General features: G+C 42.7%; 1 protein-coding gene across 4 annotated transcripts in view; it reads right to left on the bottom strand.

Annotated features, from left to right (window-relative positions):
- Positions 1–27,769, bottom strand: part of Cilk1 (ciliogenesis associated kinase 1) — a 63,052-nt gene that overhangs the window by 34,682 nt on the left and 601 nt on the right. For 2 of the 4 annotated variants that reach the window (XM_027411101.2, XM_027411104.2), the window contains exon 2: positions 2,454–2,726. In XM_027411101.2, the coding sequence (XP_027266902.1) occupies positions 2,454–2,554 (101 nt within the window). In that variant the 5' untranslated portion in view covers positions 2,555–2,726. Of the gene's footprint in view, positions 1–2,453; positions 2,727–23,273; positions 23,436–24,411; positions 24,451–27,769 lie in introns of those variants that run through there. The other 2 variants (XM_027411102.2, XM_027411103.2) reach the window with 2 other exon arrangements.

Here is a 27,769-nt window from a genome sequence, read left to right as displayed (position 1 = left end):
ACAATTAGCCAGGCACATGCAGGAGGACCAATCTCAAGAAGATCTGGGCAGAAAGGTATTAGGTAAGTTCAAGACACGGAAAGGCTGGAGACCGGAACAAAGAGGCAAGAGGGCAGTGATAAGAGATAAAGCTTGAGGGAATGGGCTAAAGGTGTAGCAACTTGGAGGTCACAGAACTTGATGCCTATTGCTAAGAGGATGACAATGAAAGAAAGCTATGTCACATTGGACTTTCATAGGCTTCGGTTCAGGAAGCTCATTTAGAAGGTGATTCCAGGAAGCCAGGGCAAAGACCAGCAAAACCAGGGGAGGATGAAAGATCAAGTGAAGAATGTGTGAGTGTGCAGATACCAAGAGCAGTGATGAGGCCTAGCTCTGTTGTGGGTGCTGAAGTTAGAGGAGACAAGGGGCTTGTCTTAGTTACGGTTACTATGATAATGATGATGACGATGAAACACCACGACCAAAAAGCAAGTTGGGGAGGAAAGGGTTTATGCGACTTAGGCTTCCATATTTATAGTCATTTACTGAAGGGAGTCAGGACAGGAACTCAAACCGGGTGGGGACCTGACGCAGGGGCAGATGCAGAGGTCATGAAAGGGTGGATGCTTACTGGCTTGCTCCCTCTGTCTTGTACAGTTTGCTTGTTTTTATTTTTTAAGAATTCGGAACCACCACCAATGGGCTGAGCCTCTCCCATCAAGCACTTATGTGCCTGCCTACAACCGGATCTTACGGAGGCATTTTCTTAGTTGAGGCTTCAGATGACTTTAGTTTGTGTCAAGTTGACGTAAAACCGTCCAGTACAGGGCTGCAAAGAGGCAGGAAGGAGAACACAAAGAATGTTTAACACTGGTGGTTTTAATGAACTGTCTTTTCAGTTTGGTATGACCAGTGAAATGACTGGAAGCCAAGAACCCTAGAGAGGACCTGGTAGTCAGATGGTAAAATGGTAATAGGTTGGAAATGAGGTTCTAGTAGGAATGGAGTGGGTAGACCAGATAGATATTTAATACAATTGCCTGGACTAGATGACTAAAGGCAAGGCGTAAGTGGGAGCAAAGTCAAGAGAACTCGGGCTGTGAGGTGGCTGGAGATAGGGAAACCAGAGTCAGAAGGAATATTACACATCTGTAACCTGGTTCTTGGGAGGCAAGGCGGAGGAGTGTGGATTCAAAGCCAGCCTAGAATGCATAGTAAGACTGTCTTACAGAAACTGAACAAAACAAAGAAGAAGGATTAAACAAGTCTGGAATAAAAGTGGAACAGTACCCTGGATGTAAGTTCAGTTTGGGGAAATGATTTTGAATTGGTTACAGGGCTTGGTGGAGATGGAAAGAAGGCAGATGGGCGTAGGTAGCCTAGCAGGCAGGCTCTAACATGGCCCCCAAAGACTCCTAACTTCCTCTACTTACAACTGTGTATACCCTTTCTCCTTCAATAATTTGCTTCTAGCCAGTAAGGGCACATCATTCTGAGAGGAAGTCACTTCTGTGATTGATTTGTAAGAATAAAAAGATATGACTTCCATCTAAGCAGGCTCTTTCTTAAAAAAAATTATTTATTTAGTGTACATATGTACAGCAGGGTACTATGTGTACCATATGTGTGACAACAGAGGCCAGAAGAGGTATTAGATCCCTTGGAACTGGAGTTATAGGTTGCTGTAACTCTGTAACTGTTGTTACAGGTTGTTGACTGTATAGTTCAGCTGGGGTGAACTCCAACCCTCTACAAGAGTAGTGAGTACTCTTAACTGCTGAGCCATCTCTCAGCCCCTTATTGCTTTCCTACTGCCTATATCTCAATGAAGCAAGGCTACTCTTTGGAGCAGTCCCCATGGCAAAGGACTGAGAGGCAGCTTCTGGGTGACAACCAGCAGAGAACCTAGATTTTCAGGTCAACAATGCCCAAGGTTCTAAATGCAACCCAAAGTCACATGAGTGAGCTTGGAAGTAGATCCTTCCCCGCCCAGCTGTCAATAACACCATGGCTTTGAGCAACACTTTGATTACAGCCTCAGAAGAGACTTTGAACCAGATAACTCAGCTAAGGTGTGCTGACCAACAGAAACTGAGATATAATGTGTGTTATCTTGCTCTAATCTACAAGTATGGAGTAAATTAGCTGCTACATAGTAACAAGTAACTAATGCAATAGCTCTAAACTCTGGCTGCAAAAACTAAGTATGGGGGGGGGGTGCACAAAAGACAGCAGATGCCAGATAAACACATTTCCTCTCCTAGAAAATGAAGTTTAGTAACTTCACCACCACCTCCTCAGAAGTTGTCTGGTTTCTTTATAACTTTAGAATCACCGCCCAGTGTTCTTGACGCCTCCCATCCACTCCCCTTTAGAAATGGTTCAAAGACAGGGAACGGACAGAACAGAGTTGAAATCATCTTGATAGGTAGAGCTGACTGTGAGCTCACAAGAGGGAAGTAAAAACTTACTTTTTAATGGCAATCAGTTCTCCAGACTCGATGCTTCTCCCCAGCAGGACAGAACCATAGGTCCCATCCCCAAGCTGCTTGATCGTTGTGTATCTATTCATGATGCGCCTGCTCTGTCGGGACACTCATCTCAGGGCCGAGGTGGATCAGTCCTGCAGCAGTAGCAGGCCTCCCCAGACTGTAACCAGATTTTTCGATGGCAGCACCAGCACAAGGTATTCAATAGAACGTGATTATCTCCCAAATACATATTTTCAAAGGTCAGTCCTCTGCCTGTAGAAAAGCACAAAGGATTAGGACAGATGCTAATGAATGTTTTGGATTTGTGTATTTTTGTATTCTGAAACAATGGTTAGTGAATGCAGTCACTGGACTGCCATTCATTCATTTAAATAAAGTTTTATTGGGACAATTTGTTTACACTTGCTTGTTATCTCTATCCACAATAGCGGAACTGAGTATTTCTGACACTGTATAGCCAAGAGTGGTTACACTCTGGAGTCACAGAAAAAACTGTCAACTCCTGACCTACATATGCTCTTTCAAATACAAATAAGAGTCTTCAAAAAACCAGAGATGGTGTGCTTAGAAATCAATGAAATGAATTAGCTCCAATTCAGTGCTTCTCTGGGAAAACTGCTTAACTATGGTATATGAGGGCTGCTGAACCAAGAGCACCCATGCTAAATATGTTCTCTACGCATCAGCTATAATCAGCAGTGTAAACATACAAAAGCCGAGAAAGCCAATATCACACTGCAGAAAGAAAACTGACATGGCCTCTCGAGCCATTCAAGGCTAAGCATCAATAGTTCTATTTTTCTTTTAGATGATTGGAAGCTAAACAAAGAATGAATCATTCAAGGCCTACATAGAAGATATATAGCAATTTCAGTGTTACCCATTGTAGGTTTCTTTTTTCTTTAAATAATAAGTCATTGATTTTTTTTTTCAAAACGTATAATTGAGGAGTCATCTAGTCTGCCTATAATAAAGAAGCTTTGTAACCCAGGTGACTACAATGTTCTTAGGCAAACACTCATAACATAAACACTTAATAAAAAACAATAAAGATATATTATGGCTGCAAAACTAGTAATCTGAAGATTCAAATGATATATTACTGAAGGATGTGACTTTCCGCATATAACTCCTGTCTATACAGCCTCTCCATCCAAAAGAATTTCAATCAATAACTGCAAAATAAAAGGGGGAAAGAAGAAATGTACTACTAAGTAAATACCACAGTAAGACTGGCAGTAGGCAAAGCTCGTACATGAAGGAAGGAATGGGTGGGTGAAACAGGGCATTTGTATAATCTCAAACATACTGGTTAACTATTAGGGAGGAGATAACTTTACAAAAAGAAATGCACTAAACAACATAGAAACAGAAACAACCCTCCCCACTCCCCCTCAAAACCAAACCAAAAATGCCTCCTTAGCTGCTGGTAGTGGCATACTTGAGTAAGAATGAGGCAGATCTCTTCTGAGTTTGAGGACATCCTGATGCAAAAAGGCAGTTCCAAGCTAGCTAGGGCTACACAATGAGACCCTGCCTTGAGACAAAACAAAACAAAACTCCAAACATACTTGAGTCAAGGGTTAAGTTCAACATCTCACCAAGGAGATGTGATTTATAAATTCTACGTGCAATGCACTGAGAAATGCTGTGGAATAATCCTCTTATACACTGTAAAGATTTGTCACTTGAATTGGTTTAGTAAAACAATGATTGGCCAGTAGCCAGGTAGGAAGTGTAGGAAGGGTGACCAAACTAAGGATGATGAAAGGAGAAGGGCAGAGTAAGGAGACACCAGCTAGATGCAGAGAGAGCAAGATGGGCACGCTGTTCTGAGAAAAGGTATTTGGCAGAGCATAAATAAGGAACATGGGTTAACTTAAAATATAAGAGCTAGTTAATAATAAGCCTGAGCCATTGGTTAAGCCTCTGTGTAGTAATTTGGGAAGTGGCTGCTGGGTATTTGGAACCGACCTGCTCTGAGACAGGAAACTTCCAACTACCAAGACAGGCACAACACCAGTCAGTGTACTTTAAAACGCAGTCTACAGCAGTCTCTTAAAAATGCAGAATCTCAGCTGGGCAGTGGTGGTGCAGCCTTTAGCCCAGCACTTGGGAGGCAGAGGCTAGCGGATCTCTATATGTTCAAGGCCAGCCTGATCTACAGAGTGAGTTCCAGGACAGCCAGGGGCAGTTGTATAGAGAAATATTGTCTCAAAAAAAACCCACCCACCCAACCAACCAACCAACCAACCAACCAAACAAACAAAAAAAGCAGTATCTCAGTCAGCTTAATCACGAGGAAACAACACACAGACCCCAAATGAGGGACACGGTATATTTTACAATCAACTGGCCAACAGTATTTGAAAGAGTCAAGATCATAAAAGACAAGACAGACAGAAGATAAGGCTAGAGGCAATTAAGGAGCTATGACAACTAAACTCAACATGGGATCCAAGATCCCCAGAAATGGACAGCAATGGGGACTCTATGAAATACAACTACAGTCTGCAGTTTAGTCAGTAACATTAATTATACCTACAGTAATTCTCTACTCTTGACCACAGCTCTCTGGTTACCTAAGATGGAGATGCCACGTGCAGTTTCTAGTACTTTACCATTGTTTGTAAGTTTTCTGTGTCTGTGATAAACTCAACACTAAGAAACAACAATAAAAAATAAGCCTAGATTATGTTTCTTGTAAAAGTTGTGCATGACTTGAGACTCCTTGGGAAATACACCGGCAATCCTGACTTCCCTACTCTCTACCACACAATTGAAAGAGCATGTAGGGGTCCAGCTCAGCCCACTCACACTCGGCTCACTCAGCTCACTCCTTCCCCCAGGCAGGGACATTTTGTTTCTTCTTGCCCTTCAGGATCTTCCCTACAGCTTCTTTGTGCTATTCTTTACAGTGATGTATTCCACTGCTGGTTGATACATATTCATAAGGCACATAAATATTAATAGATATTTATAAATACAGGCCCTTCTTTCAAAGAGCTTATCCATGGTAAGGAATGAGGAGGGTGGCATTTCAAGTAGGCCCATGGTACTGGGTGTTGGGGGTGGGATATGGAGCAGGGTTAGTTGGCTTGGCTTCCAGATGGGTCAATTCCAACTGGGCTCAGAAGGCAATAAGAAAAGCAAAGAAACTGAATCATGAAGGAAAGCTAGGTGTGTTGTATTGCAAACAGGAATGCTAGCAGCAATGAAAGCCCAAGGGTTTAAACTTGGGATCGAGGAGGGAACGTGGGTAACCTAAAGCCATCATTTTGTTCTGGAGGACCTCAGACAACTCTGTGTATGTGTGTGCATTTGTGTGTGAATGTGGTGTGTAAACATGAGCATAGGTGCACTGACCTGTGCATGCACACATCAAGACCAGAGATCAACTCTGGCTATCTTCCTTTGTCCACCTTGTTTCTTTGAGACAGGGTCTCTCACTGAGTTTTGGCTAGAGTGCCAAACAGTGAGCCTCCAGGATCCTTTTTCTTTGCATTGCCCCCTTTCCTAGCACTGGGATTACAGCTATATAGCCAGGCGTTATATGTGGGTGCTAAGGATCCAAGCTCAAGCCTTCGAGCTTGCACAGCAAACACTTTACTCACTGAGCTGTAGCTCCTCGGCTACCCGTGTTTAGAAACACAGGCTTCGACTGGATTCTACTCCGAAAAAAAGAGGAAGATGCTGTATAAAAAGACATTATCCAGTCAATGGAAGCAAGCAGACATATGGAAGAAAATTAGATAAATATTGTATCTATCTTAAATTTATTGAAGTTGATACCTATGCTGTGGTGCAGCAACAACACTTGTGTTGTTGCTGGAAAATACACAGAAAGATCGAGAGATAAAGGACAATGATGGATGTGATTACAGCTTCTTATGGGATTATGTCTTGATAAAGCCACTGTAAGCTGAAAACAATGTGAGCTGAAAATGCATCTGATATTCCTAACCTACCAAATGTCATCCCTTAGCCTTGTCCACCTTCCACATGCTCAAAACACAGCTGGGTTACTTTATCAAGTACTGAATATCTCCTATACACACAGATATGCATTTTTTTTTTTGTAGACATGATGGGATGTAAACACAAAATACAATATAATGCCAGCAACACCCTCCGATAGAATGACTGCCTGGGAGCTGTGGCTTGCTGTCACTACTCCACATTGGGAAAGTATGGTACCTCATGACGCAAGCTGGGAAAAGATCAAAATGAGAATTCAAAGTGCAGTGCCTATGGGATGCACATCACTTCGGGCACCATCCTAAAGCTGGAAGTCTGTGGCCAAACCATTGTGAAGTTGAGCACCACGAGTATTCTGTGTGTATGCACGCATACATATGTGCAGGCCTGAGACATACAGGGTAAAATAAGTGTTAACGGAGAAAATCAGAATTGTATCCCCACCCCATTCCCATTCATAAACAGGAGTTCTAACCCCCAAGGTGACTGTATTTGGAAACTAAGCCTAAAAAGAGGTGATTGGGTTAAAAATGAGGTCCCAAGGGTAGGGCCGTGGTATGACAGGATTAGTGCCTTGTCTCCTTTGCCCCATCCCTGCCATGTAAAGCAATCTACAAATTAGAAATAAGGACCTCACCTGCAGAAACCCATTAAAACCTCAGCTCTGGTCCCTGGAGCTGTGAGGAATAAACTTCTGTTGCTGAAGGCAGCCAACCTGCAGCTCGCTGCACTAGTGTGAGCAAGCAGACGTAGGTCCAGGAGCTCCCAAGTACTACTCCTGTGGCTTTTCTGACATTACTACAGCTTACACACTTAAACACTTCTCCCCAAAACAGTAGAGAGAGGGGATCTTTTAAAAGGCACATAGACCACACCGAACCGCTTACTGTCATTTAAGACATACAGTGAGGATTTGCTTGATATGACCTTCCCAGAACTCCCTCATTCTTCCATGCATGGTCATCAGATCATGGGCTATTTGCACTGAGGACTTGCTTCAACCAAACACAGAGAGTATCTGGCCACAGCCCAAGAAACTGCAGCAGTGCTGCATCGACCCTTCCTTCAACACATTCACCTTCATCTATTTTGTGGTGTGCATACTTTCCATGGAGCCCATAGCTTCTCTGTAGTCTATTAAGACTCCCAAGCCACCACTGTTTATCATCTTCCAGTAACCAACCAACCAACCAACCAACCAAGTCACCCACCCACCCACCCACCAAACAAACAACAAAAGCAAACAATAAACCAACTTACTGGAACCCTGATTTGTCAAGAATCATCTAATGAACTACAGTCTTTATCTGTAAACTTTTATTATTATTTTGCGTCTTTGTGCTTGTTATGTATATGAAAGGGCAAGGTGTTGGGGAAAGGGGGTAGGTGTGACTACATGAGTATGGAGGTCAGAGGACAACTTTGTGGAGTCATTTCTTTTTTTTTTTTACATATATATATTTATTCACTTATGAATGGATATTAGCCATTAAGTAAATGATAACAAAACTACTATCCATAGGCTTAGAGAGGTTGAGTAAATTGGAGGACTCCATCAAATCCCTCCCCTCAGAGCTCAGGGAATCCTGTAGAAGAGGAGGCATAAAAAGTGTAAGAGTGGGGGGGGGAATGGAGGACATTAGGCATCCATGTGGAATCAGTTCTTTTCTTCTACCTTTGCATCGGTTCTGGGGACCAAACTCAGGTCACCAGGCTTATGCTGCAAGCACCTTTATCTGCCCGGCCAGTCTACCAGCCCCATAAATACACATTTGTTTGTTTACTTAGGTTAAATCTGCTCTGCTCTTTAGATAATGGCAAATTGTACGGGACTGCTATGACCTGGCTACATTTTTTTGTTGATGTTTTCTAGTTCACTAGATATTTTCCTTCCCGTCTAACCAATCTTGCATACTGCTATTCAAGCTAATCTCTCCATGTTCAGTGCTCTGAAGAAACGATGTCATGAAAGAATGTATGCACATAGAGCTAGTAATCAAGTGTGGCTTGGCTCTCTGCAGCCTTACCTGCACCGCTTTCCTCATAGGACCCATTTTCCATTCCTTAATTATCTCTGGCACGAACCTCTCAATTCTCTCACACTTTTCCACCTCCTTGATGAATTGTGTTGACTAAAGCTTAATAATGATTATATTACAGTGGTGTGTGGGCAACTCTGCTTCTCTTTTTGCAATGGCCTTAGACTACCAATTATTAACGAAGCCTTTGCTTTACAGCTAATGCACCGATGGTTCCTTATCCACTTAAATTGGATAATCGTAACAATGCTTTGTCCTGGATTACTAAGAAAACGATTTATGAATGAAGCACTTTACTGAAATTAAGATACACTGAATCACTCAACACACAATTACCCTAACAATTCCTCCTTGTTACAATTTGTCATTATTATCAAGAAACAAAAATCAATTATTGTGACAAGATCTGGCTGACACCGTGTCAGGGTAGCAGCTTTGCATGCTGTTATATCAAGTAATTACATAATGACTGCACAATGAATCGGTCTTCATGCACTGATGTCAAATTGACCATGTATAATTCTCATCGAATTTTGCTGAGAGGTTAAGTTAAACATTATGCAAGATTTTGGGGGCACATGAAGTATAAGGAAAGTGCTTTTCCTCAAAATAATGTACATTGACACACATAAGGAAAATGTTTCAAGTGCTACAAGAGCGTACCATGGTGGCGGGAACAGTCAACTCCTGGAAAGTGAGAAGAGATGGGACAAGCTTCAGGGATGAGGCAGTACTAGGATACTGAAGGGTAAGCAAGACTATTTCACAGAAGATGGGGAGGAAGGGATTGCATGTAGAGAAAGCTACACATACATAAAAGGTTGGTAGGAATAATTCTTTGATGTGTTTAGAAGGAAAAAGAAGCCTAGGCATTGGCCCCTACCCAGCTGAACTTCACAATTGCCCGGAGAACCTTTAATAGCCCTGATAGTTGGCCCAGTCCTAAGAGGCAGGTTGAGTGGGAACCAGCTTTGATCATTTTGAAAGCTCTCCAGGGAGGGCTGGGGTGTGTGGAAGGCAAGGGCAATGGAGGGAAATAGTACCTTGGAGTGGGGCCGGGTTATGAAGGAGGTTGTGTATCATATAGGAGTTTTAGTCTTTATCCTGCAAAGGGAAACCTCCAGAGTCTTGCAGAGAAACACGAGGAGATTCCCCTAGAGACTGAATAGTTGTCAGAGCGGAGAAAGCAAAGGCAGAGAGTAGGTGCCACAGCCATGTCTGAGTGACATATGATAGAGGCCTAAACAAAGGCAACTGACCTGACTTAATCAGAAACAGGGTTAAACAAAGTTTGGGATTTGGAATATCTGATTATGTTTTTTGGACAATGGAAAGAGATTTTTTTTTTTTTCAAGTCTACTGTCTGGGGTGCTGAGTTTGAACTACATTGAACACTTCTCATCTAAGGATGTAGTTCAGTGGTACGGCATGTGCCTACTTGCATACACCCTGGGTTTGACCCTTATTGAACTGCAAACTAACAATCAAACAAACTAATAAAAGTCAACAAAACCACCCCTAAAACCAAACAACCATTGGACATGCTCAGTAGGCAATTGCAAATAGCTCTAAAAGTTCCACTTGCCCCCTCAAGACAGCACATTACTGAAACCTAATTTAGAAACATAATACTCAGACCAAGTTGACAAGCTTAGAGATTTCATGGAATTTCATTCACATAAAACACAATAGGAGTGGTGCCTACTGGAATTGTGCAACATGGCAACGCTGGGCTCAAACTAAGCTGCACTGCCATTGACGTGTAGATGCCAAACTTTAAACAGATACATTAAAGAACACAGTGAGGGTCCTCAATGAGAGCATAGGATGCTGGAGGCAAAGGAGGTTGGGGAGCCATAAAATTTTCTCAAGTATGCAAAAAACAATATTAGAGAAAAGGTTGGCTGCATTATGTATGGATCCTGAGAACAGAACCACTCGCCACAGGTAGCTGTTTCCTTTTCCATACTTAATTATTTTCCATATTGAAAAAATAAAGTGATGTTGGTCAAATTAGCATCAGGCAGGAGGCTAAGCAAAAATCAATCCTAAGCACATTCAAGCAAGAAGAGGTTAAATATCCCCTTTGTGGCCCAAATAGGGAAGGATGCTTAGTTACTGTGGGGCACAATAGGGTGACTGACAGACAATACAAAGAAAAAGAATTGGTACTCTGGCAGATGCCATCACTGGCCCACTCAACAGCAACATTACTCACCATCCTTAGTTTATAGGACCCTGATTTTATTCCAGATTAGCAGATTCAGGTCTAGAAGCCACCTGCTCTAGTCCTAGGCATTAATTTAAGCCCAGCAAAGACACAGTACTTCCTACTAAAAATTGTTTAGACATGGGATGAGAGCCCCAGCACATGGTATCAAAAGGGAAATGAGTGGGTGAGGGCAGAGGAGGGCTGTAAGTAGGAAGAAGACCGGTGACAGATTTTTGTCTTGAGCATGACTGCATGAAGCTGTGCTGTACTGTGGGATGTCAATGGCAAAGATGACAACATCATCTGTTAAGGGTGAACAGAAAGACATGAGCTCAGTCCTGGTTGCCATTAGCAGGGCTGCTGAACACTCCCTGAACATACCTGCCTTTGAGTTCTTGCTGGATGACCTAACTAAATGTCCTTGATGCTGGATGAACTAATTAAATGTCCTTGATGCTGGACTTGCTATTCTATCAAGAACAGCTAAAAGCACTCCAGATATAGTAGGTGAAGACTACACTGACAGGAAGGTAATAAATTGACTCTCATTATCAGCATCATCATTCGGTCAGTTTTTCATTACTGTGAAAAAATACTTGGCACAAACAACTTAAAAGGAGAAATGCTATATTGTAGTTTGTCGTCCTTTCAAAAGTTTCAACCACTCAGTTGGCTGGCTTTGTTGTTTTTGGACAGTGGAAAAAAAGAACATTGTGACAAAAGGATGTGCTGTTAGGCATGTCCAACCTTTACCCCTGTGAAACGATGTTGTCTACAAAGCTCACACTCAAGAAACACACAATAGTCTATGGTCATAGCACCCTGAACGCACCCTATCTCGTCTGATCTCAGAAGAAACACACAATACAAAAACAAAACAAACAAAAACTCAACCGAACAAACTCACAAAAATATCTTACTGTTTTAAGTTTATGATTTATGTCAGATGCATCCATAGTTGTCCTCTGCCATGTATCCTTTGAACCAGAGGGTGAACACACCTATTAGAGCAAAGCTGTGCCAACAGAAAATAGAAAGAGAAACAGTGGGGTCCTAGAGGACATATTCTCAGTGATCCACTTCCTCCAATTAGGACTGACTTCCTAAGGTTCCTATGACAGCCCAATGCTGCTGTCAAATCATGAATCCACTGGTTAGGTCAGAACTCTCGGGATCCAACCAGGTCTCAATGATTGTATCTGCTAGCTGGGAACCATGCCTTCAGCACATGAGCCACTTATTTCTAAGCAACAGTCATAAGGGGAACAGGCATGTAGAAGAGGTTATTGTCTACTTGCCCAAGGTTTACTTGTGCTTGTTTCTATTGTGTGTTTCCATTTTGAAAGAACACATGACATAAATGCAACATACTTTACTCTGGTATCTCTCAGAGATGCCTGGAGAACTAGCTAGCCAAAACAGCGGCTTCCATTCTTCACCCCAGAGTATTTTATATGCAATTTCCCTCAGGCCTTTAAGATCCCTGTATGGTGGGTTCAATCACTAGTACTTCAGAAACTGAGGTGGGTAGTGCATGCCTGTAATCTTGGCACTCCTAGGCAGGAAGCGCTGACGTTCAAGGTCATCCTTGGCCACAAGAGTTTGAAAATAGCCTGAGATACAGGAGACCCTATTTCAAAACAACTAAAAGTAAAGACAAAACTACTTAGTATCTTTAACAATATGGAGCTAAAGTTCCAATTCAAGTCTCCCTGTTCCTCTCTACATTTACCCATGATTCAATGGGACTTAAGTCCAAAAGCAGAGGCTTCAAACTGTTGAGTTCCTTACAAAAGGCCAACTATTACCTTTTTCTACAGTTGTGCAGTTATCCACGTTGCTGCACAATACAGATGGATACTGTATTGGTAGTACTTCTGTATTTGTTACAATGCATCTGACTAAAGCAAGTGGGCGAGGAAGTCTCCAAGTTAAGAACAGCCTAGTCTTTCCTAGATGAGGAAAGACATCTTTCCTATCTATTTTAGACCTGCTGTCCTGCTCCATGGACAGACACAGTTATGAATCCTTGCTCATGATATCATAGCAGCCTGTCTTCATCTGTGCCAGCCCCTGTCCTGTGGTGAGTGACCCAGTGACAGGGCTCTGCAGGGCCGCAGCCCACACCACTCTGTTCTTTGTGCCTTCACAATGCACACTCTTTACACACAGCAGGTTCTTGAAGGCTGACCCAAATCTGAAGTTTAGACTTTGCTATTTATTTTCTCTACCTCCTTGTCTACAAAAAACTCATAGCGCGTCTCTTTCTTCACAGCCAAAACAAAGATCAGCGAGTCGTTTGAGCTCTCTGGAAGTATTTTGAAGTTCTGAAGCAAAAGAGTGCAGAGCTGCAAGCCTCTTAGGCCTCCAGTCACAGGGAGGCCCCTCCATGCTGTTTGGGGGCCTTTTGTATTTGGGTAATGCTCTATCTAAACAGAAAGTGCTCTGGCAAATGTTTGAAATAAACCATTTTCCTAGCAAGGTGACATTGGTGAAAGCCTTCCTGTGCCCTGCCCCAGTTCCCTCCCCTCTCTGTTCATGACCAGACACCATACTCATTCACAGCCTGGAAAACAGGCCTGGAACGAAGCAACTATAGTTCATTCTTTATTTTGGAACCTTGATGGTCAAGGAATCATACATACATATATGTATATGTATATATGTGTGTATACATACACATATTTTTGTATAATTAATATATAAATATAAACTTATGTGCAAACTGGGGATTTCTAGCTATGATATCCAAAGCCACTCACACTTTGCCCTCCCTCAGGAAAAGCTCCTGACCCTCAGCCTTGGTGGTTTTCTGCTGAGGTTCTGTTGCTTTCACCTGCCCCACAGTAAGTCTGCCTGTGCAAGCCCCAAATGACCCTTCATGGGCCATCCTGTTCCATAGGAAGCTCCACCTTAATATCCTCCTCTCTCCCTCGACCCCTCTCTCTCCAGACCCTGCCCCATCCCAGAAAGCCTGTCAAACAGGACTCCTCCCCAAGAGATGTTCAAGGCCGCTCCCACAAGGTATTTAAATTGCCCCCCAGAAAGCAGACACATGGTTTTTCAGTCTCTCCTGTTTCCTCTCTGGGAGGTCTGGAAAATCATTCAGGAGCATTTTTTTTACTCATTAAACATGGGCCCATTCTAATTTGGCTTGATTTGGTCTGATTTGGATTGCTGCGTTGGTGGAGAGGCTAATAGGGTGCAGAAACTTCTTCACTTCCAAAATGTACTGTACCTTACAGGTTTTTTATTTTTAATTTTTTTTTGTTTTGTTTTGTTTTTGTTTTTTTGAGTCAAGGTTTCTCTGTGGCTTTGGAGGCTGTCCTGGAACTAGCTCTTGTAGACCAGGCTGGTCTCGAACTCACAGAGATCTGCCTGCCTCTGCCTCCCGAGTGCTGGAATTAAAGGCGTGCGCCACCAATGCCCGACCACCTTACAGGTTTTTAATGACTTTCTGGATCTTCTTTCAAATGTGTAATAACTTTATGAAAATAATTCTTCCACCTGTATACACTTAAACAAGTCAAAGCATTTTGACTCTTGGACTGAAGGGACTAGACCCTTACCCAGCCCCCTGTTTTGGCAGCCATGACAGGCTGCAGAAAAGACCCAGCAAGACAAAGGCCCCTGACTCAGCAATATGTGCTGAGTTCCCTCCCTTGCCTGGCCTCCTAGTCACTAGGAATCCAGATACCCTCCATGTGACAAGGAACCAATCAAAAGTTGGCTGGTGGGCTCTGGATGTGCTTTACGATAACAGTGATGCAGAACATAGCAACCATCCTGGGAGGGCCTATAGGCCATAGTAACCATTTGACAAATCAACACAGGACAGGTCGTCCAAGCTCAGAAGTACATCAATTCTGAGACTGTTATGGACCCTAGACACTCCCCTTGCTTACCCCAATACCCCACCCCCACCCCTGTGGCTCCAGGTCCTTCTCATCCACCCGCTGTGCCAAATGGACCAGGAAACCAGTTAACTCGTTAAACAATAAAAGACTCTTTGCTTTTGCATCGGAATGGGCCTCTTGGTGATTTTGGGGTTCAGAATTTGGGCACAACAGGACAACTACTTTTTCCTGTTAGGAATAGCAGCTATGAGACTGAAAGAAACTTCTTTCCTCGACAAAGGAGTGCATTAAAGATGCCTTCAGCCATTGCACTGACTGCACAAGAAGAAAGGAAGAGATCAATTATCTGCTTGCCTTATTCCATGCCCTAGAAACTGAAGGAAGAGTTCCTGTAGACTCAGTTTGAAGGTGCAGCTGTCATGTGAGGAAGTCATGGTGGAAGTCACATTGCATCCTCAATGGGAAGCAGGAAGAGCTGAATGCCAGTACCTTTTCTCACTTTTATCCAGTTGGGACTCTAGCCTTGGGATGGTGCCACACACATTCAGGGTGGGTCTTCCCTGCTAAGTTTTTCTAGAAACACATCCACAGACACAGCACTGGTATGTTTCCATGGTGAGTCTAAATCTTGTCAAATTGGAATTACAACATATTTAATTTGGGAATGGATATAACTCAGTTTACGATGATGAACTAAAATGCATTAAGGATAAAATCGCAGCTTAATATGAAAATAAAAATAGGGTGGGGATCAGTAAGCTTTTTCAGTGAAGGACCAGTAAATACTTGAGGTTCCAACTCTGGAACAATTGCTCACCTCTGGCACTGTAGGAGGGAAGCAGTCACAGGCACCATATAAACAAATGGTATGGCTGTAGTCTGCTACAACTTTATTCACAAACAGCTGGAGGGTAGGACCTGGTCCCCAGGTCATAGTTTCCTAACCCCCAAACAGGAAATTCCTATGTAAATGGCAACACTCTCCATATAAATCATTTTACAGGGCCGCATTTATAAAAGTGCAGTTATCCCCAGCCTCTACCTCCAGGAGGGCAACAATCATAACTGCAATCCTAGCACTGGAATCCAGCAGACAGTGGGGGACAGAGAATGGCCATCAAAAGGTGTGTTCACAGGCACTTTATAGATCTGTAAAGTGTCACTCTGATTGTAGGTGATTTCCCGTTTCAATAAGTTATTCCCATCACCATTCCTCACAGTCCTCATTTTGGCAAAATGGTTCAACCATATTAGGATTTGGGCACAAAACTATGGGTCCTTCTAAATTCTTTGCAGTAATTTTGAAAACATGTATATCTCGATACATCTTGTTTTCTTCTTCAGTTTTACCTGAAATCATTCTCTAGTAAACTTAAAGAAATCTAAGGAGACAAAGGAATTAGCTACCATTTTGTGAACTACAAGTCCAAAAAGCATGCTATTTTGGAATATTTGTATACACATGATATTTGTACATACTTTAAACATTGGCTACAGCTCACAGGCACAGTTAGAGGATAATCTCATAGAGTATTTTTATTATGTCTGCATTTCAACCACAGGTGTGAAAAATCACACAAGTCCAATTCTGGGTGTTATGTCAGAGCTTAAAACGTTTCACAGATTTGGAACTGCAGAGATGGCTCAGTCGTTAAAAGTACTGATTGCTCTTCCCGAGGACCGAGGACCCGGGTGACATTCCCAGAACCCCATAAGCAGTTCACAACTGACTGTAACTCCAGTTGCTGGGGAATGGAAGCCATCACAACAGACATGCATGTAGGCAAAACACCAATGCACACAAAATAAAAATAAATAAAACGTTTAAAAAAGTTTCACAATTTGAAGTACAAAGAATTTTTGTTGTTTAGGTTAGAGAGGCAGGATCAAGTAAGTAATTTGATATTGTAACCTGTCATCTTAGTTCTGGAGAATTTCATTTTTATTAGGTTTTAGATTTATTTACTTCATGTGGATAGGTGTTTCTCCTGTGTGCATGTATGTATACTATGTGTGTGCTTGGCGCCCATGAAGGTCAGAAGAGTATGTTAGATTCCCCTAGAACTTTAGTTATAGATAATTGTGAACCACCATGTAGGTGCTGGGAATCCAACCTGGTTCCTTTGCTCAAGGGACCAGTGCTTTTAACTGCTGAACTAACCATCTTTTTTTGCTTGTGAGCATTACATTTTAAAGTGGCCCTATGGCCTCCATATTAGCTGTTATTGTTTTGTTTAAAAAGAAGAAAAAAGAAATTGCTGAGACAGACATATTGACTATAAGTTTATTATAAGGTGCGGCAGAATGGGGAGACTAAGAAGAGGAACAGGGTAAATGGCTGACCGCCATGGCCGGTCGCCATAGAGAGACAGAGCGGGAAACAGAGAGAGAGGGAACAGAGAAACAGAGAAACAGAGGAACAGAGAGAACGGGAACAGAGAGAGAGAGACAGAGAAACAAAGAGCGTAAAGGGGCAGGGACTTATCTTTTAAAGGGGTCCTCTGTACCTGTGTGTAGACTTAGTTCCCATGGAACCTTGGGCTGACCAGGGTACTGCCTGTTTCACCAGGTAACAGGGGCAGGCCAGCATAATGCCTGAACCTTTCATTAGCAGCACTTTACCCTATGTTATGTTATACCTATAAATATTATATAAAAAAGCTACTTATAATAATCTTCACTCCAAAAAATGTGTTTTAGCTGGGTATGTATAAATGTTACATAAAAAAAACCAAAAAACAAAAAAACTATTTCACTCAAAACAAAAATGTGTTTCAGCAGGATATGGTAAATCCCAGTACTTGAGAGGCAGAGAGAGGCAAGTGGTTCACTATGAGGTTGAGGCCAGCCTAGGCAGCATGACAAGTACCAGGGCCAGCACAGGCTAAAGAATGAGACTGTCTCAAATAAGTAAAAAGATAAAATAAAAATAAAAACAAAAATTTTAAAATGCATGCTTCTCATATTCCCCCAGCCATCAACAGACTTAAGTAACCACAGAGGTCCAATACCATAAGGGGAAAGAATCAAATGAAATATGAAACACTACCGTGGCCATTCTATTTTAAAAACTGAGGATGACAAGATGAAAACCTAGGGAAATATTTAAAGTATTAAATATTTTACAATATGAGCTGTAAAAATTCTCATCTTGCCCATATCCAATGCTGACTTCTTGAGGCAGCCCATATAGATGAATTAAAAAAAAAAAAAAAAAAAACAAAACAAAACTTGCTTTAGCCGGGCGTTGGTGGCGCAAGCCTTTAATCCCAGCACTCGGGAGGCAGAGGCAGGCGGATCTCTGTGAGTTCGAGGCCAGCCTGGTCTCCAGAGTGAGTGCCAGGATAGGCTCCAAAGCTACACAGAGAAACCCTGTCTCAAAAAACCAAAAAAAAAAAAAAAAAAAAAAAAAAAAAAAAAAGAAAAAGAAAACTTGCTTTAATTAATTTGGCCATGATGAATTGGTTGGTGGTCTTCTTCTCAAATCTTTGGGATTAACACAAGGAAACTGGAAAGTCTCCTTTCTGTATGTAAACTTGAAGATCATCCGACATCACAACTTGGCAGGAGACAAGTGTCAAATCGTTACCATCTTCAGAGTGGCATCCTTTTAAATGTGTGAGAGCAAACGGCCTTTTGCCTAGCAAAGGTCCATCAAAGCCCCCCCCCCTTAAAAAAGCTTAGATATTTTCTAACCCTGAACCCACACCTAATGTCACAGGTCTACACAGAATGTGTGGTCTGCACAGTGAGTTCATGAATTACACTTCCTATGAAGAGTTCAACTTTCTAAGAGTATAAAGTCACTTCAGCAGCTTCATGAAGAAATTAGAAACATAAGGGTTCAACTTGGGCTGGCCATTTCCCTGAATGGTCGAAACAGGGCTCTGCTCCTCTCATGGGTGGGTAGCTCAGGCTGAGCAGCGAGAAGCAGAGCATCACAACATTGATATTACCACCTCTAATACAGTCTGACCTGCTTTTCACTTCCTGGGCTTCAAGTCAAGGCAGTTTCAATTTCTTCTTCCCACAATATTTCCCCAGGATTTTAATGCAATTTTCCTTAGAAATTATTTGCTTCACCAAAGTCTTTTTACAAAATAAGTTTGGGGGGGGGGGCCTGGAACTCATACATAGTCTCAAACACAGCAATCTATATACCTCAGCTTCTTGAGTGCTGGTATTACAGATGTGAGCCACCATACTTGGCCAGAACATGTGTACTTTGATAAGGAAGTTAGAGCTGTAGTCCAAAGGTAAACACTAACATAAGTAAGGACATGGTTACCCTATGACCTCAGAATTATGTGTCTAATTCATCTAGCCCACACCTCTGCACACTCTTGTCAACCACACCATCTATAAACACTAAAGTCCACGGAGAGAGACTGCCAGCCACTCTAGTCACAGGCCTTTCTGGATGCCCAGCACTCAAGAGGCTAAGGCAGGGCTGCCTTGAGTTTAAGACATGCCTGAATTACAAAGATCCTGTCTTTTAAAATAGAATGCCATGGAGCCAGGTGTGGTGGTGCATGCCTTTAATCTTGGTACTCAGGAGGCAGAAGCAGGTAGATCTCTGTGAGTTCAAGACTAGGCTGGCTACATAGCAAGTCCCAGAGCTACACAATGAGAACTTACAAAAAAAAAAAAAAAGCAAATAAGTAAATAAATTAAATTTAATTATTAAAAAATGACACAGCCTTCAAAGAATAAACAGTTAAGTGCGACACTGTTTCTCAATCTCCACACCAGCTTACACAGAGTGGTCACTGTCCTTGTTAGTTTTCACTGTCAACTTGACACAGCCTAGAGTCACCTGAGAAGGGAGCCCCCTCAATTGAAGAGTTGCCTAGATTGGTCTGTAGGGGATTGTCTTGACTGTTGATATGGGAGGGCTCAGCCCACTGTGGGCCGCACCGTATCCTGAGCAGGTGGTCCTGGGTTACATTAGAAAACTAGGAAGCATCAGCTGTGAGCCAGTCAGCAAGCAGTGTTCCTCCATGGCTTCTGCTTCAAGTTCCTGCCTGACTCCGCTTAAAGGTGAACTGCAACCTGTAAGGTGAAATAAACCCTCCTCCCCTAAGTTGCTCTTGGTCAGTGTGTTCTAACATGGCAAAGAGGTGAAACCACAAAGGTCACCATACCCAGAATTCCATCCAGAAAACACCAGGTAAGTAGTCTTGCATAAATACACACAGTCAAAGCTGGGGTGATGGCTCACACTTTCAACCTCAACTCTTGGGAGGCTGAGGGCTCACCTGGTTCCCTGGGCTGCAGAGCAAGCCTGTGTCTTAGGTAGGGTTTCTATTGCTGTGAAGAGGCTCCATGACCACAACAACTCTTCTAATGGAAAACACTTAATTGGTACTGGCTTTCAGTTCAGAGGTTTAGTCCATTATCATGGTGGGTGCATGGTGGCATGTGGGCAGACACGGTACTAGAGAGGTAGCGAGAGTTCTATGTCTGGATGGGCAGGCAGTAGGAAGAAAGAGTAAGCTTCTGAAACCTCAAAGGGATGCACTTCCTCCAACAAGACCACATCTCCTCCAGAAAGGCCACACCTCCTGATAGTGCCAAACCCTATGAGCCTATGGGGGCCATTCTCATTCAAACCACTGCAGCCTCTGACTCAAAAATCAAAACAAATGAATAAGTATAGGAAGAAAACGATATATAATCAAACATCTTCCACAAGCAGATAAATACATTGGATAGGTATATCTTTAACTTGACAAAATGAAGTAAAAGAGGTTGCTGATTTTTTTTTTTTTTTTTTTTAAAAGGCAGAAATGTTCCTGGCAAGGTTCAGAAGGAAAAATAGTAACAGATTCCAGAAGCAGAGCTGTAGCCAGGAATAATGTAAGCTCCAGAATTTTCAGTGCGTGGTTAGGCTGTCTCTCCTCTAGGCTCATCTATGAAATGTCTACTGCACATCTACCAAATGTATGCCACCTGTTTAGGACTCTGCCAGTCACTGTGAAGGGACAAGCAGAACTTGGTCAGCCACTACTGAGCAGGCATTGTGGACCATCTTCACACTAAACTGGCTTGAAGAGAAGAGTAATGCTTGAAGAATGCAACACAGCCATGTGATTAAAAAGTAAAGTCAAGCCCAACCATATTTTGCCTGACTCCGAAACCACAGACACACTGCCATACATAATAAGGCTCTAGGTCTAAAAGACTTAAAATAAGTAGACCAATTAGAGAGCAATATAATGTCAAGCTAGTGAACCCATTTAAGAAAAAGAAAAAGAAACGAGTAATTAAAAACAATAGGACTCACAGGACTTGGGAGTTGATAAAGTATTGGCTGTGCAAGCATGAAGGCATGAATGAGTTCAATCCCTAGCACCCACACAGAAGCCAAAACCAGGCACAGAGGTGCATCACTTGTCATCTAAATGAACCAGTGAGACCGTCTGTTTCTAGACATAAGACTGAAGAAGACAGCCAATGTTGACCTCTGGCCCTACGCATCAGCACATACACGCACCTGCACACATACATGAGCATATTCACAAACATACAAAAAGATATCCTCCCCCAGGGATGGGTACTATTTGCACAGGAGAGTGTAGCTAGAGAGAGGTTCCAAGGAGAGTAATATGACAGTGACACTTGGGTGACAGTCTGGCCCACACAGTAAGACATTAAGCACCAAGAATTTAGATATGAAGGATGAGGTCCATTATGAAAGGCCTTGAAATATCAGATGGACTGGTGTAGAACTGAGATAATAGATAGATGACAGATAACTAAGGGCTGCTTGGCCAAGAGAAATCTAACAAAGTGATCACTCAAAAAACTTAAGACAGACAAGGGCAACAGAATGATAAAGAGAATAGAGAAGGAAGCTTCTCATTCATTCACTCCCTGGGCAAACATTTGATGAGGGCTTACTAACAGGCAAGGGAGGTTAGCTACAAAGTAGCTACAGTGTCTTAAGTGGCAGGAAGGGAAGGGCAAGGAATAGATTAGATGTGGAGGGAAGGACCTATATGAAACACATTCCAGAGGATGACTGACTCATACGAAGGACGAAGGGGAGATGGTTAAAGATAAAATTCAAATGCTGGAAAATGGAAACAATCCTCAGCTTTATTAGGAACCTTAAAGAGCTATGAGGAGGGAGAAATAGAACAGTTAAACTATGAAAAGGGCTTTGATAGGGTTGAGCAGCCACTGAGTCAAACTCCAGATGGCCAACTCCTCATCCTGCTAACAATCATCATGGCATACAGGGAAGAAACTTCAGTAAGAAAAATGATTTCTTTGTGACTAGTATAAACGCCCGGCAAGGATGGCAGGACTCTGCTTGCTCAGGCAGGCTCCATGAATCCTACAGCACACTCCTCCATTATCAGAAACTGGTTGGTCTCTGACAATTGAGGCGGCCCTCCTCCCATCCAGCTACCAGTGTGACTCTGAAGAAAGGGATAAGGCAGAAAGTGTTTGGGGCACTGTAAGGTTGTGCCTTGGAGGCAGGGGCTGACCCAGGATGTCATCTGAAATTTAAAACACCCAGAATAGCCAAGTGGGGCGGTGGTGGCGCACACCTTTTATCCCAGCACTAAGAGGTAGAGGCGGGTGGATCTCTGTGAGTTTGAGTCCAGCCAGTGAGTTCTAGGACAGCCAGGGCAACACAGAGAAACCCTGTATGGAAAACCAAAAACTCCCAGCACTGCCCTTTGTTCTACTCTGACTTCCCAGTGTTCTATGATCCTAGGCCCTTAGGAAGGCCTGAAAGAATCTACCAAATTGTTTTTTTGTTCGTAAACTATTTCTGATGTGCATATGTATGCATACATTAACTCCTGTAACAGTTATGCACAGAGTCAAGATACAGATTTTTCAAATAATTTACTTGTTGACTACCCTAATTTAAAGCTCTTTTAAAATTTATATGGTGCAAGGGCACCATTTATTATTGGGACACACCCTGAAGACCCGACACACCAGGACATAGGTGAGCTGAAAACTGCTAACAGTTAAACTCTTCTTACTACAAAGAGTGCTGGAGTCAAATTTACAATACAAAAATTGTCAATAGCTCAGAGATCCAGTCCAGTGTATAAAATGCAGGGAAGAACGTCTTCAGCCTTAGCAAAAGCTCCTCTTTAGTAATAAGTGGAAATGAACACACTCCTTTGCAGAACGGTGCATTAATTTTTACCTCCTGTAAAAGCCATAAATGCTAGTGTCAAACTTTTAAAAGGTTCATTCACACCACAGAAACAAATGGTTGTTCTGGAAAAAAAAGAAATCTTTCAGTATCTTGCTCCAAACCTCTGGTTGGAGTGGTAAGAAAAACCAGAGTAGAAGGAAATCTGGAGAAAAATGGTTGCGAGTAAGTGTGGAGTATTCTTGCTCAGACCCTTGTGGGGCTGCCAAGGGCCTAGTTAGGCAAATGGTAAGCCCAAGTCGCCAGCACCGACCCACCCGCATCCCCACCCGGATCCTCTCCACCCGCGAGAGGTTTCAAGTCGGCTAGGATGCTTCACTTCTTCAGGACGAAAGGTAAACACACCCATCAGGAGCCCTGGGGTCGGGAGTTTTCTCGGCAAAGGGACGAGACCCACAGGATCGTGAGGTCCACCGAGAAAGCCGCAGTCCCTAGCCTTCCTGGCTGTGAGTTCGCTCGGGTCAGCCGGTACCGCCCAATACCCAGCGACAGGTCGCGGCGCAGCCCTCCAGCCCCAGCCCCACTTACAGGCGGCGATCGCAGCCCGGGGGCGCGTGCACTCGAGCGGGCCCGGCAGGCAAGGGCAGTGGGATCCGAGCGGGCGAGCCCGGCAAGTCCACACCCGGCAGCGCGTGGCATCCAGCAGGAACCCGCCGCTCCGCGGCCTCCGGCAGCAAAACAAACAAAAGGCAGAGTGGCTTCTAGTGGGGACGACCGGTCGCTTTCCCTGGAAAAGCTGCCCTGCAGCTCCCCTCGCTGGCCCCGCGCGGCCCTGCATGCGGCCATCTCTCGGATGAGCGACAGAGGGCAGCGCTGAGCTCCCCGGCTCCACTGAGCAACTGGAGCTGCAGACCCACACCACCTCCTAGGCTGGCTGACCCAGTACACCCTAAGAAGGGAGGCCCTACTGAAAACAGTTTCCTGCTTGAATGTAAATCAGTGCGATTGAATTATATACTCAAAAGGTTTTAAAACAACGAATTTTTGTGTCTCTTATTTAACCACAGTAGAAAAACGCTTTCAGCATTGTTGCAACCTAAGTTTGAAAGACTGACTGGATACTTTCCACCTGGAAAACCATCCAGATGCAATCTACACTTTCTTTTCCATGCAGCTGTAGGAAATCTAACACTATTTCCAGCGGTTCTCAACCTGAGGGTAGCGACTCCTTTGGAAGGTGGTGTCTAATGACCCTTTCAAAGGAGTCACCTAAGTAAGACCTTCAGAAAACACAGACATTTTACGCTATGATTCATAACAGTAGCAAAATTATAGTTATGAAGTAGCAACAAAAATAATTTTCCACATAAGAAACTGTACTAAAGGGTCGAAGCATTAGGAAGATTGAGAACCACTGGGAGAAACTCAAGTCATAAATTAAATTGTAAAGTGGGCGTGGTACTGTACACCTCTAATCTCAGCGCTTGGGAGACAGAGGCAGGCAAGTCTATTTGAATTCTAGGTCAGTTTGGTCTACATAGTGAGTTCCAGGACAGCCAGGACTATGTAAAGAGACCCTGTCTCAAAAAACCCCACAATGATAGATAGATAAACAGATGGATGATAGATAGATAGATAGATAGATAGATAGATAGGTAATATTGCAGACTTCACCTTAAGTCATCTTAAGGGATGGTTCTGAAACATTTTGAAAAATCCAAATTACCTTCTGGTCCCTGGATTCCATTGTTTCACAGGGTCACTCCTAGAATAGTAAAAACAAATTGCTAGGCCTCACACCAGAAGTTTCTGGGGTAGATAGATGATGCTAGTCCAGAGAACCACACCGTTCTAAACAACAGTATTTTGACCACTAAATCAGTAAACCTTTTACATTGTTGATCTTTTTGTGAGTTTAAGTCTCCCCCTTCCAGCTTGGCCTTGACACTGAGGTGGTAGAAGCAGAAAGATTACAAAGCCAATGTGGACTACACAAGAGCTTGTTTTAAAAATAAAATAATCAAATAATACCCAGCTCGTCACCATATCAATTTCCTTTCATTCCTCACTTCTGAATCCTAAAGACTGAAGGCAGTTTTCCCCACTCCTGAATTCACCAAAGCTCCAATCATTTACTCTTTTTGCTCCTGTTGAAGAAACCTACAAGATAGCCAAGTTCCCTTAGGCTTCTGCCAACATTTTTCTACCCCTTTTCTTACCTCTATGATAACCAAGTGAAAATCACAACTCATCATCAGTGAACATAAGGCAAGGAGCTAATAATTAGTCATCCGGTGCTCATAAAAGGTGATTTTTAAAGTAACTAAAATGATTTTTAGTCTAATTTAACGGTCCAAGCCAGTCTACCCTACAAATAGATTCTGGTCTACTTTTGGCAGAGGTCTACTGGGTTACTACGTAGCTTGGCTTAGTAATTCTGGCCCTTGGGAAATTATAACACTGTAAATGCATGTTGAGATAATAAAAACCAGTGATGAGGGCCACTGGATATAAAATATGAATTAGCAGCCATAAATTGTAACTGTGCTTTAATAAAACAGGCACTCTCACTGTGACAAAAACAGTGTTTCAATAAAGCGAGTACGAAATTTCTCTTCACAAATATTATTTTATTAAGCTTTACTATTTCATTAACTTGATAGAAGAGTAAGAAATATCTTAGCTGGCCAGCCTACCTTGAACTTTCAACACTTTCAATGAAACTGACTAGTTCTAAAACTATTTCAAATGATTTATTTGAAAACTGATCTCTTAGAATTCCAATCACTTCTGTTAAAAATCTTTTTACTTTTTCATTTAAAACCTAATTTTAAAGGGATAATTTGGAGAAAAAAATTTTCTGGGAAGGTCTAAACGTTAGAGTCTCTCTCTCTTTTTTTTTTTTTTGTAAGAGTCTCCTTTAAAAATAAAGAAAACATGAATTTTTTGACCTCCATTGAATATAAAGTTAGTTTTCATAGGTAGCTAACTCAGTGTGCCAATAAAAACATCCATAGAAATGGGCTGTTTAAAAACACAGGATTTAGCTGGATGTTGGTGGCTCACGCCTTTAATCCCAGCACTCGGGAGGCAGAGGCAGGCAAATCTCTGTGAGTTCGAGGCCAGCCTGGTCTCCAGAGCGAGTGCCAGGATAGCCTCTAAAGCACACAGAGAAACCCTGTCTCGAAAAACCAAAAATAAACAAAAAGAAAAAAAAACAACAAAGAAACCCCACAGGATTTAGGCAAGATGTGTCCCCTGGTGCAATAGTGGCACTGAGGTTATAGGTAAAACCAGCTGTTTTCTGATTGGCTCTGAGACGTGCTCCACAGGTAGGAATTTATGTCTGCTACAGTAAGCCTTGTCAAAAGTCCATAGTTCAGGGGGCTCAGAGGTTAAGAGCACTGGCTGTTCTTTCAGAGGACCCAGGCTCAATTCCCAGCTCCCACATGGCAGCTCACAACTGTCTGTAACTCCAGTTCTGGGGGATCTGACACTATCACACCAATGCAAACAAAATAAACTATATATTTAAAAATAAAAGTCCACGGTTCAGGAGGTATTAGGTCCCACAGAGGAAAGCCATGACTGTTGTTTTACTAAATGGATATGTTGTTAAAATGCCTTTTAAGTATTTGTTTACACTGCTGTCAGCCTTGCTTAGTCAAAGAAGCTTCTTCTGCAGTGGGCAGCAGTTAATGCAGAGACTCATAACTGGTCAAAGGGATGCTGTCTGGGGTGGAGGAACAGTTTCCTTTTCTTTGCTGATTAAAGAATTAAGCAGGGAACTGGAGAGACGTTTGGCCATTAAGAACATTTACTGCTCTTGTAGAGGCCTGAATTTAGGTTCCCAGAGTCTATGTGAAATGGCTCACCAATCATCTGTCCCTCACACTCGGTGCACATAAACTTACATAGGTGCACAGGCACATAAACATAAATAAAAGTAAATAAATCTTAAAAAAAAAAAGAATTAAGCCTGTGTAGTGGCATATGCCTTTAATCCTAGCACTCCAGAGGCAGAGGCAGGCAGATCTCTGTGAGTTCAAAGTCAGCTTGGTTTACAGGGTGAGTTCCAGAATTAGCCAGGGCTGATACACAAAGAAATCTGTCTCAAAAAAGGGGAGGGGAGATTAAAAAAAGGAATTAAAAGGCAGGAAAGAAACCTTGGGTAGTCCCAGCAGAACCATTATGTGATGCAGAGGAAATCAAGGTTCCTCCCCCCACCCCTGGGGTGGTGGTGGTTCTTAGTCTCATTAATAAAAGAATTTAAAAATGGACACAAACAGAAGCTCGAGAACAAGAAAAACCTCTAGGGCTGGCAAGCTGTAAACCATGAAAGGCCAGGAGGAAGAGAACAGAGCAGACCAGCAGGCAAGGTACTCATGCCACATGACATGAAGGGTAACTTTGGACAAGGAAGCTCAGAGCGTTAGTTAGGGAGTTTAAAAGCATACTTAGGCTCTGACTAGAATCTTAAAGAAAAAGACCAAAAGAAAAAATAAGTATTCAGGCAGACCTGAACAGATAGACTCAGGTGAACACTTCATGCTGGCTTCTAGAGAATGCACTGGAGATGGGAATTCTGGGAAGGAAAACTACATTAATTATGAACCCATCTTCCTTGGAGTGTTTCTCTAGCCAAATTCCTGCCCTATCTCACTAGATTAATTCTTAAGGAAGGAGACATGGACAGTCTCCATCTAGAGGTGGATTCCATTATTTACAAAACGGTGGCACAGGTGTTTCTCTGAGTTCGAGGCCAGCCTGGTCTACAGATCAGAGTTCCAGGACAGTCAGCGCTACACCACAGAGAAACCCTGTCTTGATAAACCAAAAACCAAAACCAAAACCAAAAAACTTGGCAGAATCAGTGACAGTGCTCTACCCTAAATGGGACATCTATATCCACTCCCCAGCCTGTAGCTGGGGAACAATTAGAGAAGATGGGGTGAGATAATGTAAGAACCTTCGAAAGGGGAGGAGTGCTCTGAAATGATGTTTTCCGGACACATGACAGTTGTAGTCATTAACCCACTGCAATTATTAATTGATTGATTTGATTGATTTTTCGAGACAGGGTT

Source organism: Cricetulus griseus, chromosome 4, assembly GCF_003668045.3.
Source record: "Cricetulus griseus strain 17A/GY chromosome 4, alternate assembly CriGri-PICRH-1.0, whole genome shotgun sequence".
Lineage (NCBI taxonomy): Eukaryota > Metazoa > Chordata > Mammalia > Rodentia > Cricetidae > Cricetulus > Cricetulus griseus.
This window is presented reverse-complemented; position numbering and strand designations above follow the sequence as displayed.